Genomic DNA, 16,291 nt, shown 5'->3' with positions numbered 1-16,291 from the left:
ATACCAGAATGCCGTGCTATGATTTTAACCTTTTAAATTTTGTACCCTTTTTACAATAACCTTTTCTTCCCTGCAGCTTTGTCCACGTTTCATGTTTCTAGCACAGTTCTATTTCAATAGCCTAATGCTTTCTTCAACCACCAAAGCCAAGTGAAACACACACATACACACACACACGTATCGATGCTGAAACAAGAAATTTGCATACAATTTCCATCCTGGTATCTCTTGGCAGTAGAAGAGGTGTTGAAACCAACATTATGCCTCAAACAGCTTCAGTTTTGAATACTAGCTTTGCCAGTAAAGTGTGGGATCCCTCTCCCCTAACTGAGGCTGTTTAAAAGCTAGATGTCTAAGTTAGCTGTTCTACTGTAACTTTATTGTCATTTTAGATAATATAAACATCTCCTGAGGACAATTCATCCTTCTTACACGCTTATCTTTGGCTGCAGTGAAACAACCTCTGGAGATGCTTATTCTTCTCTACTGATTGTAAGGAAAAGCTCGGTGCAACTAAACCAGATCAGATGTCTGTCTGCTAGAACACCTCTACCAAGGAAGATGAACCCTGCCCCAGCTGGGATGTTAGAAAACGCCCCCAGGCCCTCTTATTAGCACACCTACGATCGTCCCTCTTCAGATCCTCTGGTCTCTACTGATTGCTGGACGTTGTTCATCGGCAAATGAGGTCATGACTTCACATCTGTGAGCAACAAGAAGAATAATGTCTGACATACCCGCTGTGCATAACTAGCTTAGAACTGCTGCTGCTGAAGGGCCAGAAAGTTCGGAGACTGCTTTCTACCAAGTCATCAAAGAGAACGCTGGAAACAGACTATATTTGTCTCTAAAAAGCTCTTTTTCATTTGCACCTCAGGTTTATTTCCCCAGAGTTTGCAACAGCCGGGTTCTAATTTTGGATATGTGGCTATCTTTTACTGAGACAGTCACCAAGAACACGAGATTGACAATAACTTTTTGGATGTGGGAATCAGCAACAAATTACTTTTTGAAAGTAATTTGAGCAACACTGAGTAGCTGATAGATTCAGGCCAGAAACACTTTCACCTGAATCAAGACAACCTCCAAAACAAATACACCAGGCTGGAAGCAAAGAGCCTTCTTGTGCTGGAGGGATGATTGGGTCACTGAGCATAGCACTACTCATTAGAGAGAGAAAAATGTAAGAGGAAGGATTATAAGGGAGGTCTTCCATGGTCTAAGGAGAAGAAGGGTGTGGAGGGAAGTGCTGAGGACACTTGAGTTATTCTAGCCTGTTGAGATCTTAAATGAAAACTAAACGGGAGTCCAGGAAGACGAGGGAGGAGAGCAGAAAACTCAGCGAGTTTGGCCACTCTGATCTCAGTTTAGCCGGCAGTGAGTCTGAAAACGACCTCAGGCTGGAGGTCTCCAGCTGTGATTCTGGCGCAGATGGTCCCCCTTGCTGTCAGTGGAGAAAGCATGGAAGAGCAATGGCTCAAGAGGTATTTCCACCCCTCCTTTTACTCCTCAAATAAACAATAACTTTCTGCCCCAAGACAACAATAAAATCTGCATTCCTCTCCGCCCTCTGCAGAAAAGGAGTGAAAACAGCCTGGGAGGAGAGGACCTCATACCTTGAGACCTACCAGACTGCCTCCTTCCCCAGAGGCACCTGCACTGGCCTGATCCTGCTCCCAGGGAGAGGGCTGGCAGCAACCCCTGCCGACCTGTGCGAGGACAACCCGGCTGGCATGTAAGCCCTTGGAAAGTGCTGCCTACCTCGTGTGCAGCTGCCCAGCAGGACAGGGCTGTCTCTCAGTAGGACCTCGGTGGCTACATCTACATTACCCTGAAAGGGCACCATCTGGAGCAGCAGGAAACGTGATGCACTCACCTCCTGCAGGCTGCCTGCCCACAGAGAGTTTTTTTGGGCCTGCCTGGTGACATGCTGACCCTCCGAGTACCCCTGCGCACACGAGGTCTTGCGCAGTGCAAGCGGAGCACACTTGACACACCTTAGGCCTTTCTTGCAGGCTTATTATCTGCACGGAGGGTGATTTCCCGGTCCTGAGCTCTCAGGGCTACCCTGAGGACTCGTGTAGACATGAAACATCACGCGTTACTTGATTCCACCTGTTTACAAGCAGTTCTTCCCCTCTCTTGGGCAAGGAAGCATTTTACATCCCTGTCCACCTGGGTCATTCCTCCCAGCTATGCAAAATGGCACACAACATCAGAGAAGGAAAAGCTGATTTACCATAACGGATCACAGTATGGGTACATTGCATAAAATATGCTGTTTGTGACAGAGGGAGCCATCCAGCCAATTTGATCGCTTCGCTCCCAGGGGATTAAGACACCTCCTTCATCTCGGCAGAGAGCCTACGAGTGGAAAGAACCTGAATTAAAATCTACCTTTTGCTTTGGTGCCTTCAAAACACTGTTGTCTCTTGTGGGCAAAGCCAGAGGTAATCCTGGATTCAGTGTTCCCTCTCAGCACTGTTCAGTTTGTTATCTCCCCTTGTTTGTTTGTTCCACTTACTTGTTGCGTCCCCCTGACATTAGGAGGATGACAGTCTCTGGAGGAAGGGAGCATCCTCCCTCTGTAATGAGCAGAGCTCTGCTTGCACTCATCAGTCTCACCTGGCTAACAGGCTGCCCCAGCAGCAGGACACCTCCCTGTCTTCAGCTAGCCAGCTAGCTCACACCGATCTCTGCCTTTCATACATGTAACGTTTGGCCGGGTAAGTAAATCTCAGCCTAACTGACTCGATCGAGGTAAGGCAGGCGGTCTGTGGCAGAATAAAACACAGAATTTACATCAGAGGCCAATGTCCTCCCCAGCCTCAGGTTCACGCCCCTAATGGGAAAGAAAAATACATCAGGGGCTGCTAAACAGAAAGACACCACCTCTGGCTCAGGGAGCTTTTGAACTACAAATCATGGGAGATGGGATGAATATTTTAGGGGAGAATCACTACCTGCTTGCCCTGGTTTTATATTTTTCCTACTGGCCACAGACAAAGACAGGGTAACAGGCAAAGCAGCTTTTTGGGCTGCTCCAGCCTTGCCATTCTTGTGTTCCTCCCTATCTCAGACCTTGGATTAGTCACCTAGGGCCAGCTTTTTAGTGACAAAATTATTCCCAACTGCCTTGACCAAGGTCACATTGAAAGTCTGTAAAAGGTCTGAGAATTAATTCCAAATTGCTCAAGTGAAATTTCTACACATTGGACTGTCCACCCCCTGATTCATGGCTGCTACAACTAATTTCAACTGCAGACTATCAAACTTTTTCAGGAGCTGTCTCTGATCAGTTGATAGTGTTTAAAAAAAAGAAAAAAAGGTGGGGGAACATGTCAAATAAATTCAAACAATAAATAAGCCAGCCGAAATCGAGGTCTGCTCATGGATATTCAGTAAGCTGCAAAAGAATCAAAATCTGCTGGATAAATTATTCATTGCAAATTATTTGTTCATCTTGACAGTCATAAAATTATACAATCCATTAAAAAAAGTAAGTCCAGTCACAGTATTTGACTTCAGCCCTGTGCTGCAGAGAAAACCCCACTGGGCTGGTATCTGGGCTGAACGACACACCTGTGCCCCGCAGAAGGGAGCAGGGGGTGTGCAGCTCCTCCTAATTCAGCCTGGGAGATGCAGTGCTGTACAGGTAGCCGCTCATTGCCTGCTGGGGGTGTGCTGCCATCTGCTTTTTGGGTATCTAAGGATATTCCTCCCACTACCCCACCAGAAAAGACAGGCTGCAGAGACCACCGCCCTCACAGTTATTGAATATTGCAAGCCACACAGATCCACTTTGGCTTTGTGCCAGTGGGTGATGGTCAAAGCAGGCTGTGCTGCAGCACATCCTGCTTGGACGCATCCATGGCCCTTTATGCCACCCTAATTTGGGCACTAGCATGCATTACTGTCACCTCACAGTGGTCCTGTTTTGTATGTAGGCCTTTGGGTTTGCTACAGCAGACAAAACAGGGAGCAGCAGTGTGCTGCTCGCTTTTCCCCAGCCTCCAACCTCCTCTCTCAAATGCATACCTGGGACCTTTCCCCTGCACAGCACGATAAATCTGCCTCCTCGCAAGGGAGGGGCGTTGAGCTGTGCTGATAACTCATGGCTGGGCACACTCCTCATGCTCACTTTGCATTGCCAAGCTTAGAGGGGTTGCACTTGGGTTGATAAGCACAGAGGCCATGTCAGCCATCGTTTTGCTGCAATCCATCCTGCTTGGTATGGCCCAAACCACTGAAAACAGCCTTTATTTTCAAAACAAGACATACAGCAGGGCCCTTATCAACCTGCAGCAAAGTGTACCAGAGGAGCACACACTTCAGTGCAGCGAGTCCCACACCAGGCTTATCATTCTCCAAGCACAGGCTGAAACAAGTGGAGATGCCTTTGATTACTTCTACACATACACACACAAGCACATGCGCATCCTTTTATATCTAGGGGGGGGATGTGTGAGACGTGATTAATATTAGAAAAAGTTGCAGACCTCAGGGAATAACCCTGTTACAAATACAGACAGAAACTTGGTGCTTTTACTCTGTTCTATCCTGGGTCTTACATACTAGCTCCATCACCACGGCATTTATTTCTCTTTCTGATTTTTTCTTCTTCTTAAGGTTTGATCTAAGGCCAGGTTTTCTAATGAGTTTAGTGAAAGGATCAAAGGATGAGAATCACCATCTGCCTAAAGAAAACAATAGTATTTCCAGTTGCATGATGGTATCTGGCAGGGAAAGCAGATTTCTGGGCTCCTCAGCTATATTATAGGAGAGAGATGGGAAGAGCAATAGAGAAGGAAACCTTATCTAACCAGATGCCGGTAAAATGTCTTCCCAAACCCCAGCCAATTATTTTATTTTGGCAGCAAGAAAGAAGAAAAAGAAGAGAAGAGAAGAGAAGAGAAGAGAAGAGAAGAGAAGAGAAGAGAAGAGAAGAGAAGAGAAGAGAAGAGAAGAGAAGAGAAGAGAAGAGAAGAGAAGAGAAAGAAAAAACAGGAAAGGGAAGGAAAGGGAAGGAGAGGAAAGGAGAGGAGAGGAGAGGAGAGGAGAGGAGAGGAGAGGAGAGGAGAGGAGAGGAGAGGAGAGGAGAGGAGAGGAGAGGAGAGGAGAGGAGAGGAGAGGAGAGGAGAGGAGAGGAAAGGAAAGGAAAGGAAAGGAAAGGAAAGGAAAGGAAAGGAAAGGAAAGGAAAGGAAAGGAAAGGAAAGGAAAGGAAGGTAAAAAGCAACGTGAGAAGAAAGCAGTGGACGTATTTATCCTCCTCTTGGAACGAGCCCCAGTGGTGCGGGGGGACAGGCAGGCAGCAGGCAGACAGACAGAGCTTATTGGAATGAACTCATGTACGTCCAAGGCAGCTCCTCTCCTGCCCCATTTATTCTGTCTCTTGACAGATCCCATTAAGCTGAACAGTGAGCGGACTGGTTTGCAGAGCCCCGTGGGCTGCTGCAAGGGAGCAGGTGCTCACACAGTTCTGCTTTCCCCTGGTCCTTTTTGGGGCAGGGGGAGCTGTTGGAACAATTCAGTGTTCCTGAGGACTTAGCAGGCGTGGATTTACAGGAGGGGGAGTAATTTCAGCTGTGCAGTTTACAATGCTGGTGATGGTTTTGGACTTCCAAAAGCCACAAGGCACACTCCCCTGACAGCAATACCACTTTAATATGCCTGAGGGTAAAATGAGGGGCTCAAAAGGTACTGACCACTTTTATAAATCTGGGCATGCGAATGTGTATTCTGTTAAGTCACCAGCCTGAATTTAAGAAGGGGGATTTCAAAGAAATTTAGATTCCTGAAGAGATTCCATTTCATTAGCAACCTAACCACTGGAAACCTGGACCTGTGTGGTTTGTGCATCAGGTGGCATCTGAGCCCTCTATCCATCAGACGCAACAAGACAGAGGAGGCTGCATACCCAGCCCTAGACATTTCAGGACATCATCTTTGCAAACAGCTCTCTTTAAGAGCAGAACAGTCCACCCTAGTGGAGTGTTTCTGTTTTTTAATGCTGGTGTCATCCTATTCCTCCTAGGCAAGTCACAGGTACAGAAGGGTAAATGAGCTAAATAGTGGCAGAGCAAAGGGGGAGACACGAAATCCACAGCCCTAGAGAAACAAGCTAAGCAAAGGACCTGCTCCGGCCTTTAGTGCAGCATCCTCTCCCTTAGCAGCTACTTGGCATTCCAGCAGGGTGGGTTAATCCTTTGCCTTTGATGAATCTTTAATCTTGGCACCTTGTGGCTGAAGCCGGCACTAACTAGCAGATCCTGGCGATCAAAGTCATGCACTTAAATATTTCATTTATAAATAAAAAATAAAATAAAATAAAAAAATAAAGACTTGGCTTCATAATAGCAATAAGGCAACTCCAAGGGCATTGCTATTGCCAATTAATCAGGCTCTTGGGACTGACGAGGAGCTCCACTGCTCCTTGTAACTCTAATTGCCCTATGGGTGCAATTATCCATACACCCCTCTTCCTCTCCCTGTCCAGCCAGACCTTATGGCTTAATTCCGCAGCTTTCTAGTTTTTAACCTCTATTGCTAAAAGCTACTCTCCCCATGACCCAGGCTGGTGGTGGAGAATGACAGGGTATATTCACACCGCCTTCCATGTGCACAGATCAGACTGCCAGCGAGGATGCCCGGGGAAGCCCCGTGCTGCAGAAGGCAATACACGAGCACTGCCTCTTGGATCAGCTCTGCAGCTCACGTCCCAGAAAGCACACAGTTCTCACCTCCTACTCGGGACCTCAAACCTCCCACTGAAACTGGAGCCTCCACTCAGATCCTGGGGCTGGATCCGAGCCATGAGATTTTGAGCAAGTAAAGGAGCCTCCTCATCACTGTCTGTGTTACTTTGAACGTTTGGCAAATACTAGTACTAAACCTATTAAAGACACATACTCTTTTCTGCAATATTTATTACTGAAGCATTTCCCAAGTTGAAGGTTGGACCTGAGCCACAAAACACCTAAACCTACAGATGAACACAGATACATGTGGCACTGCCATGGGACTGCCATGAGCAGCTACTTGGTTGGGGAGAGGGAAGAAAAGAGGACAAGGAGAACACATCTAAGGACTTTTGGGGCCTATTTATATCTTCTGCAGAAAGGAGTTTACCTCAGCCCCTTAAATATGAACTTCCCCAGACCTGGTGTAAGCGTGCTGCCTGACAATTTTGTTCGACAGCCCCCAGTTGTTTCAATGGGAGAAGCTGTGAAGCTCTCTGCTCACCTACCCTGAGACAGCATCACACGCATCTGTCATATGCTAGTTTTATCACAAGAGACTACCAGCTACCTCCTCAAAGAGAAAATTAAGAGTTGATTGAATCACTTTCTGTGGAACAGAAATTTGAGAATACAGGGCTCTTTAATTTAGCAAATAAGGATGTAGAAAGAACCGCAGCCTAGAAGATGAAGCCTGACTTGTAAAGGAGAAAGGAGGTCCCCCTTCTAAAGACTAATTAACTATTAGGAATCTTTATTAAGTATTATGGAAGATAATCTGTCACTAGCTACTTAAAGGGGGATTGGATGTTTTCCTAAAATATATATTTTACTTCACACTTTATTTCAACAATAGCCCTCTAACTTGAATTGGGAAATAATTCAGAGAAGTCTGAAGGCCTGTTTTATGTAGGAGGCTAGCTTAGATTGTCACACCAGTCTCTTCTGGGCTTAAAATACATGAATTATTGAGGTCTGATACTGAGTCTCCACGGCAAAGGTTGCTTTCTCTGAAAGGCTCAAGCCTTTAAAGGTTCACTTGTAGCTACTTGTAATGTTCATCACCTGCTGTAGTGGAAGCCCAAAGCTTTGAATTCAGGTCTTAAAGAAAAAAAAAATCAAGGACTGGATTCAGACTGTACGTGTTTTGTGCCCGATCTGAAGTTGGTCACCCTGCTATGCCTAACCATGTGAATAGAGGGCTGCAAAAAGCTGTCATACTGCAAGTTCGGAGCTCTTTATTTCCTTAAAGAAACCCGGTCTGTAACAATAATGTTTTCCTCATATTTTTATTCTTTAATATATCCTCAGCTGGTATAGAGGAGCAGAGATCCTTAACTTCAGCCGAGCTGCAGCAATTTGCCACATCTGAGAATATGTCTCATTTCACCTCTCCATTCACTGATGGCATCACCTCTTGAGAGAAGAAAAAGGCAAATTTAATTCCCGTCACCAATTCATTCCTTGCTTGCACTGCTGAGGCAACCAACAATTATTGCGGATCACAGACACGTACACACACAGCTTTGCAGGGAATCGCTGGAGTTCTCCTGCAAAGAACAGGCTCTAGCTTTCATAAAAATCGGAGATGGAACCGCTCCTATGCCTTGTCCTTTCCTCCAGCATTTAAGGCCTGGAAAGCTTGCTGCTTGTGTTGTAATCAGACCCAGCTGCAGGATATGCGACTGTGTTGCTTATTCCTCCCCTGTGTAATGTAGACCTCCATGCCTCACATGAGCCAGAGCCCTGTATGAGTTATATGGCTATTATGTTATAAGTAGGACTGATGTATTACGGAATGCCGCCATAGATCCTATTAATGGCACTCGGGCTCCATTTTTTTCCCCCGGAGTAAATTCTGCACTTTTTTGGACATGGACAGCTTCACAAAGATGCAAAGATCCGGCGGGGCTCAGGCAGAGCTTGGGGCTGGGCAGGTGAGGTGGCCTCGGAGCATTGTGGGGACAGCGCTCGCCCTGACATCGCCTGCGTCTGCCCCAGCCTCCAGCAGCACTGCCACTGCAAGCTGCCCAGCCCCATTGCCCAAACTGCTTTTGCCATAATAATGTTTTCCCTTGCTCTGAATTTGCAGTTACCTCAGCCCCTTGCCACCACTCATTCCTCTCTGCCCATGGACAGATTTGCTGGTATCTGCCCTTTTTCTAACACTTTTCTGCCCAGGAGCAAGACGTAGCCTGATATTTGCATGCGGTGTTTTTTATACAGGGTAATCTCAACGAGAGATGAATCTGGAGCCGTTTTTCAGGCTCAAACACCCCTGATCTTCACGAGATATGTATATTTCTGGGCTGCGGTCCCATTCTGCAGTCAGTGCTTTATAACAGGAAGAACCATAAAGCCTGGGATACGTATATGCAGGGAGTTGAAATCTCTATCTCGATGTGACTTAGGCTCAGATCTGCTTTTAATAATCAGGATTCAAACATAACCCAAATCCTTTCCTTCTATCGCAACCTCATCCTCATGTAACTATCTTTTGATGATTTTTTTTTTTCTTGAATTTACAGCTAGCCACTGGAATGGAAGTTGGAGGGGAGTGTGCAGATATGAAAGATAGTTGAATGGATCTCTTTCCCCAAATTTTGAAATGGGAACAAAGGCTTTGATGAATAAAAATGCCTCAACAGTGTGGTTTTATCTGTATCTATCAGCTAGATCGAGTCAAGGCACGGGCCCAGGCGCTGTGCCATGGCCATCCGGATTGTTATGGGCCAGGCACCCCTTCCAGGAAGAAATTTAGATTCACTCTGTGCTGGGTGGAAGAGATTTTAGTTATGTGGATAAAAGCTGTACTGTGTCACTTGTTCCTTGGGCCAGAAAATGGGCCTTGGCTGGTTTAATTTACTAGTGTTGATATATGTCTTAAGATTGCATCATTTGGTAATGATAACAGGACAGCGAGACATGAAAGTTTAAAGATAACAATATCTTACTCAGTCCTGCTAACAGCTCACTGCAGCTCCTCTGTATCTTACAGTTCATTTTCTTATTTCTTTCTCCTATCTTCCCTCCTTCCAAAAACCTAGCCAACATGTGCTATGTCATTTCTTACTAGATGCCTGAAATGGGTTTGAAAAGAGCCAGGTTCTTTGCTTAGAGGAACTGTGGGGCTCCAATTCAGTGCTGCCTCTGCTCCAGCCTAACTACATGCTCGGAAGCACAGCGAGCCAGTGAGTGAAAGATAGTAAAACCATGATGCAATCCCTGCCTGTCACATCTGATTTAGCAAACGAAGTTGGATGGCCTTACCAAAAAAAAAAAAAAAAAAAAAAAAAAAGCATAACCATGCTTTTGTGTTGGAACTGAACATTAACAATCAGAGGACAGTACTGAAACAGCGTGGCCAGCACATCCGCACATCCATCTTAGGCACATCAGGCCAAATGGAAATCCATGGCCAAGAGACACAAGAAGCCTAACTACCTCGGTGTCATAACACAGACTCAGCCTGATTACAGGGAAGCTGGTGAGGCACAGGACCGGGGCCATAAATCTGGTGTGCACAGTATGATGAAGACAGCTCCGACCAAGGGGTGGCATTCAGGACTGGCTCAGCTCGGGGAGCCACAAGGGATTAGGAAATTAGAAAAGTCTTCTTAGAAAAGTCTTCTTAAACATACACAGAAAAGTCTTAGTCTTCTCATAGAAAAGTCTTCTTAAACATACATAGAATGTACCATTAAATTGATCAAGATTTCTTTTCCGGACCTCTGATGTACCTCGTACTGCTAATGAAATAAACTATACTAATGTGGGGAGGCTTCCCTGAAGGGAAGAGAAGGAGAGGGAAATGAGACTGAAGAGGATTTGCATTTATATATCTCCCGGTGACTCACCCTGTATGTATGGACAAAGAAGCATCCCAATTCCAACGTGAGTGTTAAAAATACATGGCCTGAATCAGAGACACCCAAAGGACTAATAGTCTCTTGCTTTGTCACTTGCCCCCCAGCAGGTAAAAATCTCACAAAATCCATTAACTTCACCATCAGGTTATTCAGGAAGTTTCTGCCACTTTGGAGCCCAATTTATAAGATTTTGGCAAGGTGGTATCCTTGTCAGGAATCTGTTTGCTAAGTTCAAGCTCAGCTTTGACCCCCAGTCCTGAATCTAGATAGGTTTTAATTGCTAACTGGTGTCTATTTTACATGTGTTTTACCCTGAACATAAAAGCCTTTTTTTAATAAAGGGAGGTGAAGGCAGATGTAACAGGGGAATTCAGAGTTTGTCCTGTTGGGTCCAGAAGGGAGAAGATGAGTGATGAAGGAGAGAGGCTAGGAAAAAATGAGAGGAAATCACAGTCAATTTGTCAAACTAGCCTACTTCTCCATCATACCCAGATTTATCTTTCTCCCTCTTTTTCTTTATTACCAGGGACATTAACGTGAAGGTGGTGTCCTTTCTGAGCTGCACTCCTACGGCTCCTGCTAGCGGAGCATCTCTGAGTGCCTCGCTGGTAGGAGAGCATGAAGCTTCACAGCACGCTTGTGAGAGGAGTCAATATCATTAAGGATGATTGTACATTACGATACATTTTCTAAAGCTCCATCTATGTTACAATTAATCTCCAATTCCAAGCCAACATTTGGCCTTCCAAGGTACACATTTACTTTCCATCGCACGTATTAACGATTTTCTGTCCCTGGTCCCGACTTTCCACTGGTGTAAATCTATACGGAGCCCTCTCCAGCTCATTTTACACTGGCCGATCATCTCAGACTCTCTCTGATATTTGTTGTCTGGTGGTGTTGCGGGTCATTAAGATAGATGCTTGTGGCTACCTCGGGATGGGTGGATGACAGTGCGGGGAAGATGTGTTTCCTTATATATGGTTTGCTGCACTCAGTGGGATCTTTCAAGGTGGGATAGATTATCTGAATGCAAAGCGCGATTGAGCGCACAGACTGTCACAACTGTTGGGCTAGGAGGCACCTAGAAAGAGCTCATTTTTCTTGTGAGATGACAGGATCAACTCTATCTGTGTTGCTCTGGACAAAAGTTTGTCTACCCTGCTCTTGCAGATCTGTAGTCCCAGTGAGTCTGTGCCCTGCGTGAATAATGGATTTCAGCTTTTCATTGACTTAGGCATTGTACAGTCTGTCAGTTTTAGTAGTAGATTTTCCCTCAACAAAAATTTTGTCACTTTTATTGAAAACTTTTAAAAGCAGCACCTGCAATCCTGTAATGAAGCGAGCATTACAGGCTTATTTTTACAGTAAGTTTTGAAGCTTCATAATCACCGGACCTCTCATTCCCCCATTCCTCAGCTCTTGGAGGAATTCCAAGATGAACACATAAAGAAAAACTCATGATACAAACTCAAAGAATCCCATGAGCGCCTATTAAAAAAATAAAAAAATAAACAAAAACAACTACTCAAGATTTTAAAGCAGCTTTCATGCTTCTGTACAGCTTGACTCTTAATTTTAAATGTTTGGAATGGGGAATACTACAGTGGGAACCAGCAAAGAAAAGCATGGGCAAATCTACCTGCTTGATGCACGTGACAAATGAGCATTACCCTGCCCAAACTGGAAGCGGGCAAGCTGCACAAAGCATCAGATGACAAGAGATGAATACAGCCATCACTCGGTAAATGGGCATGGCCCAGGGACGGGACATAAGTGCTCTTCTGCAGCTTTGGGATGATGTCGGTGATTCACCCATCCAGGGTGACATCGCTCGCTGGAAGAACACCCATTGCTTGTACTGAGATGCTGGGGAGCCCCTCGCCTGTGTGTGAAGGGAGAACGAGGCTCTTAGTTGCCTAGCATGCCTGCACGAGAAAGGTGTACGGTAATAATAATGTAGTAAATGAGAAAGCTGGCTATTCGAATATGAGATCCTTTGTCAGCTTTATTTCACTTAATAATGTGACATGGCTTGGGGAGGGAAAAAATGATTAACCTTGCCATTTTTAAGCTTGAATTGCTGGGAGTTTTTCTGCTGAAATTCATGTCCTTAACTTTCTTTGATATTTAACAAATTCCTAGTTTTATCTCCATGGAAGCCTGCTTCAGGAGGGATAAAAGCAAAATGTGTGTGTGGAGGGGGGGGGTGGGGAGAGAGCGGGGAGCAAGCCACCATTTGGGAGTTGGGTGTAAAGTAGACTGGCATTGATTAACGTCGTTAAAAGAAAGTGGGAGGGGAAGCGTACTGAAAATGAGTGAAAGAACGGTATTGTAATCTGCTTTATTGCATTCCCGAGATGCTTGACTTAGCCTCATTGTCATAGCAAGATGATGTGTACCCTACGAGTGTATAAAAATATATGAACTCCTGGGACAATATAGTTCAATCTGCTCTGCTATTACCCATCATGCTCATCTGAGCACACTACAGCTATTAGATCTGTTTGTGAAACAGCTGAGCCCATGGATGGATCTCCTGCAAACGGAGCCTCAATGTACAGTTGAGACAGGGTCTGAATGTACAATATATGGAGGGAGAAACAATGGGAGTGAATGTACGCTGGGGACAACTGCAGAATGGGAGGCGCAAGAGGAATGAATCTGCTCCAACTGTAGATAAGTAATGGTAAAATAGACAGATTTCCACCTATAATTCATGGAGTTTGTTTCCCCCTTCCCCCGGTCAGATAGCCCTCAATCAGTTTGACTTGCAGGAGCTATCCTCCACTACTGAAAGTTGTTAAAAAGCTGCCATGTTCTGCCCCAGATGTAGCTCCATTTAAAGGGCAGGAATGGAGCCACACACATACAGAAAATCATGTCCCGACCTGTCTTCCCGTTTTCAGAGGGACTAAAGCGGAGCTACCTCTGGCTGAACAACTCCAAACTCATTGCAACAATGCATGTACGAACGCAATGCAGAACACATCCAAGAAACCAAGCTCCCCAGTAAAATGATGTTAAAGGCTAATAACACATACCAGAAACTTACCATCAGTATTCCTAAATGGATTCTGGTGTAATCCTAATAGATGTTCATTTTTAAGGCACTGGCAGACAACCCTTGTGCCATACCCACAACTAACATCACTACCACTGAGGCTTGTTTATCAGTGGCACCATGAAGTAACTGAGAAATGTTCTCGTAATACCCCATTATAAGAGTTTTTACAGACATATCTTTTTTCTAATGATGACACTGTTTAACAGACTGAAAAATAATATAGTATCACACATCTGCATCTCTGTAATCCAGTTCAAAACAGAATTTGTAGCATTCTTACTACTCAGCTTGGAGGAATTATAAAATGCCCCAAATGCTTCTTGTCTATTCCTGAGATACTACTCTCCACCAGAAGAGGAAATTAAAAAGAAAAAAAGAAAAAGAAAAGGTTGTCTTGTTATTTCCTTCTCTGGATAATTGCATTTTCCATACCTCCCCTTTCAGAGGCATTTACAGTGAGTTCTGCCTTCCAATGCTTCTATTGATTTGTAGCTCTGCAGGGTGAAAACCAGACCCTGGCAAAGCCAAAGGGAGTTTTCACTTCATTCTTAAGAACAAATCCACTGGTGTGCTGGATCAATGCAATGAGTCTTAGTGCTGGCCTGTTAAACTGGATTTGTAACTGCTGCTCAGAGCAACAGCTATGCAAGCAGCCAAACCAGGCTGCTGAACTTTGCCTTCACATTTTGACTGCTTTTTTTTGTGACTAGCTAACCTGGGTCACTGGTGGACGAAGGTCTGGGACAGCTCTTTCCATTCATGTGGTTGGTTTGTGCATTGAGATTTGCTCACTTGGTCTAGCCCTGCACCTGAGGTTCGGGCTGCGTGTTAGGGAAAGACTCTTCACCGAGAGGGTGGTCGGGCACTGGGACAGGCTCCCCAAGGAGATGGTCATGGCACCAAGCCTGCTGGAGTTCAAGGAGTGCTTGGACAAGGCTCTCAAACACAGGGTTTGGTTTTTGGATGGTCCTGTGTGGAGCCAGGAGCTGGACTTGATGAACCTTGTGGGTGCCTTCCAAAGCAGGATATTCTGTGATTCTGTGATTCTATGAATGGGAAACCTGGTTTTGAGCTACCTGAGGGAGCTATGGACAAAAGCTGAAGGGCTGTGGACAAAGCTGAGGAGCTGCCGTGGTGCTACCTGGTGGTGCAAGCTGCACAGCTACTCACAGGCTCTCAAGCACAGATGGCCAACCTGGCATGCAGTGGTGGACTTTGTACAGTAGAAGGTAGATTGGGTCCAAATAATGTGACATAACTCTCAGCAGAGCTGGCAGAGCTCCAGCAAGCAAATTATCGACAGAGGAAGGGATGGGGTCCATTGCATCATCTCTGAGATCATATCAATCTTAAGAGCTGAATAAGCTGTTGACCTTGGCCTGTTTGTTGGCTATACCATCAGATCAATCAGATACAATTGTTAATAGCATAGCCTAATTACTTCCTAATTTCTTCAAGAATACCCCAAGCATAAGAATTCAATTAACTGCAACTATACGGAAAGTTTGAAGTCTGAGCTATTCTCTTATTGACATCATTTGGCTGAAGAGAATGTGAGCACAGATGCTACATTTCTTAAAGAATCCAATTTTTAATTAATTTTAACTTATAAGTTAATGAATAGGTTTCTCTTGTAAACTCTCTGAGAATTACTTCTACCCTCCGAAAGTAAGAACATTAAGCTTGAGAAGGATAAGCTGCTGTTTGCTTGGAAAACAAAGAGACAGGATTCTAGCCTTCACTGCAAAGCAGATTTTTTTTTTCTAAAGTACCAAAGCAGGATGATACTCCTGCTTTTATTAGACTTCCTTATGCTGCATGCTCTCATTCCATATGAAAAATATAAAGCTGCCAGCAGCTTTTAGGAAGTGTATGGAATTGTGATATTAGGTAATGGTTTGCCAGATTTTCCTTCTTTTCCTCTTAGTCTTGCTCCACTTCCTAATGGCTTGTTAATACAAGTCAGTGTGCACGATCTCTGCAACACTTGAGGACTGCTGAAAGGAAAGGCACCAACTTAAGATACTGGGGAAGGGATCCCATCCACTGTGTGTGCAGCAGGCTTGACTTCTAATGGTCAAGCCTCTGGGTTTTGGCAGGGAATTTGTGGAGATGAAGCAATGGGAGTCTAAAGTATGCAGGGGTTAGAAATAAAAATACATCAGTCACAGAAGCCCAGACAGTAGTAATACAAGCCCTAGCACAGGTAGCACTATCCCCTGTTATCACTACATGGAGAAACTTGTCACTGAAAGTCCTGACAGGCAAAGAGGACCTCCTGAAGCTGATGCTGGGTAATCACACACCATCAACTCTGTTATGTATGTGGGACAGCCTGCAAGCATCTCCGAAAGGCATTTTCAATACCTGAATTGCTGAAGTGAACAGGAACTATGTCCACATTTGCTTTCACTTGCCCAGATATTTGAGGACTTGAAGGTAGACATGAAGCAGAACCAGAAGGAAACTGAGAAACCTGCTGCACTTGATGAGAGAAAAGATTGCCTTTATAATGTCTCTCAAGGAGATGAAAATCGACCCTTCCCATTGTGCGATCTCAGTTAAAAACCCCACTGAAGTCCAGCTCTCCTGGACACGGCACTGGTTTACACACACC

At 45.0% G+C, this 16,291-nt stretch overlaps 1 protein-coding gene across 47 annotated transcripts in view; it reads right to left on the bottom strand.

Annotated features, from left to right (window-relative positions):
• Positions 1-16,291, bottom strand: part of CELF4 (CUGBP Elav-like family member 4) — a 676,700-nt gene that overhangs the window by 170,222 nt on the left and 490,187 nt on the right. For 22 of the 47 annotated variants that reach the window (XM_035566000.1, XM_035565962.1, XM_035565983.1 and 19 more), the window contains exon 5: positions 11,144-11,161. The exons of the other annotated variants lie outside the window; for them this stretch is intronic. In XM_035566000.1, the coding sequence (XP_035421893.1) occupies positions 11,144-11,161 (18 nt within the window). The remainder of the gene's footprint in view (positions 1-11,143; positions 11,162-16,291) is intronic. 47 annotated transcript variants of the gene reach the window in all.

The sequence above is a fragment of the Cygnus atratus genome, chromosome Z, assembly GCF_013377495.2.
Source record: "Cygnus atratus isolate AKBS03 ecotype Queensland, Australia chromosome Z, CAtr_DNAZoo_HiC_assembly, whole genome shotgun sequence".
NCBI classification, from domain to species: Eukaryota; Metazoa; Chordata; class Aves; order Anseriformes; family Anatidae; genus Cygnus; species Cygnus atratus.
Note: the sequence above shows the minus strand (reverse complement) of the source record. Positions and strands in the feature narration are given on the sequence as shown.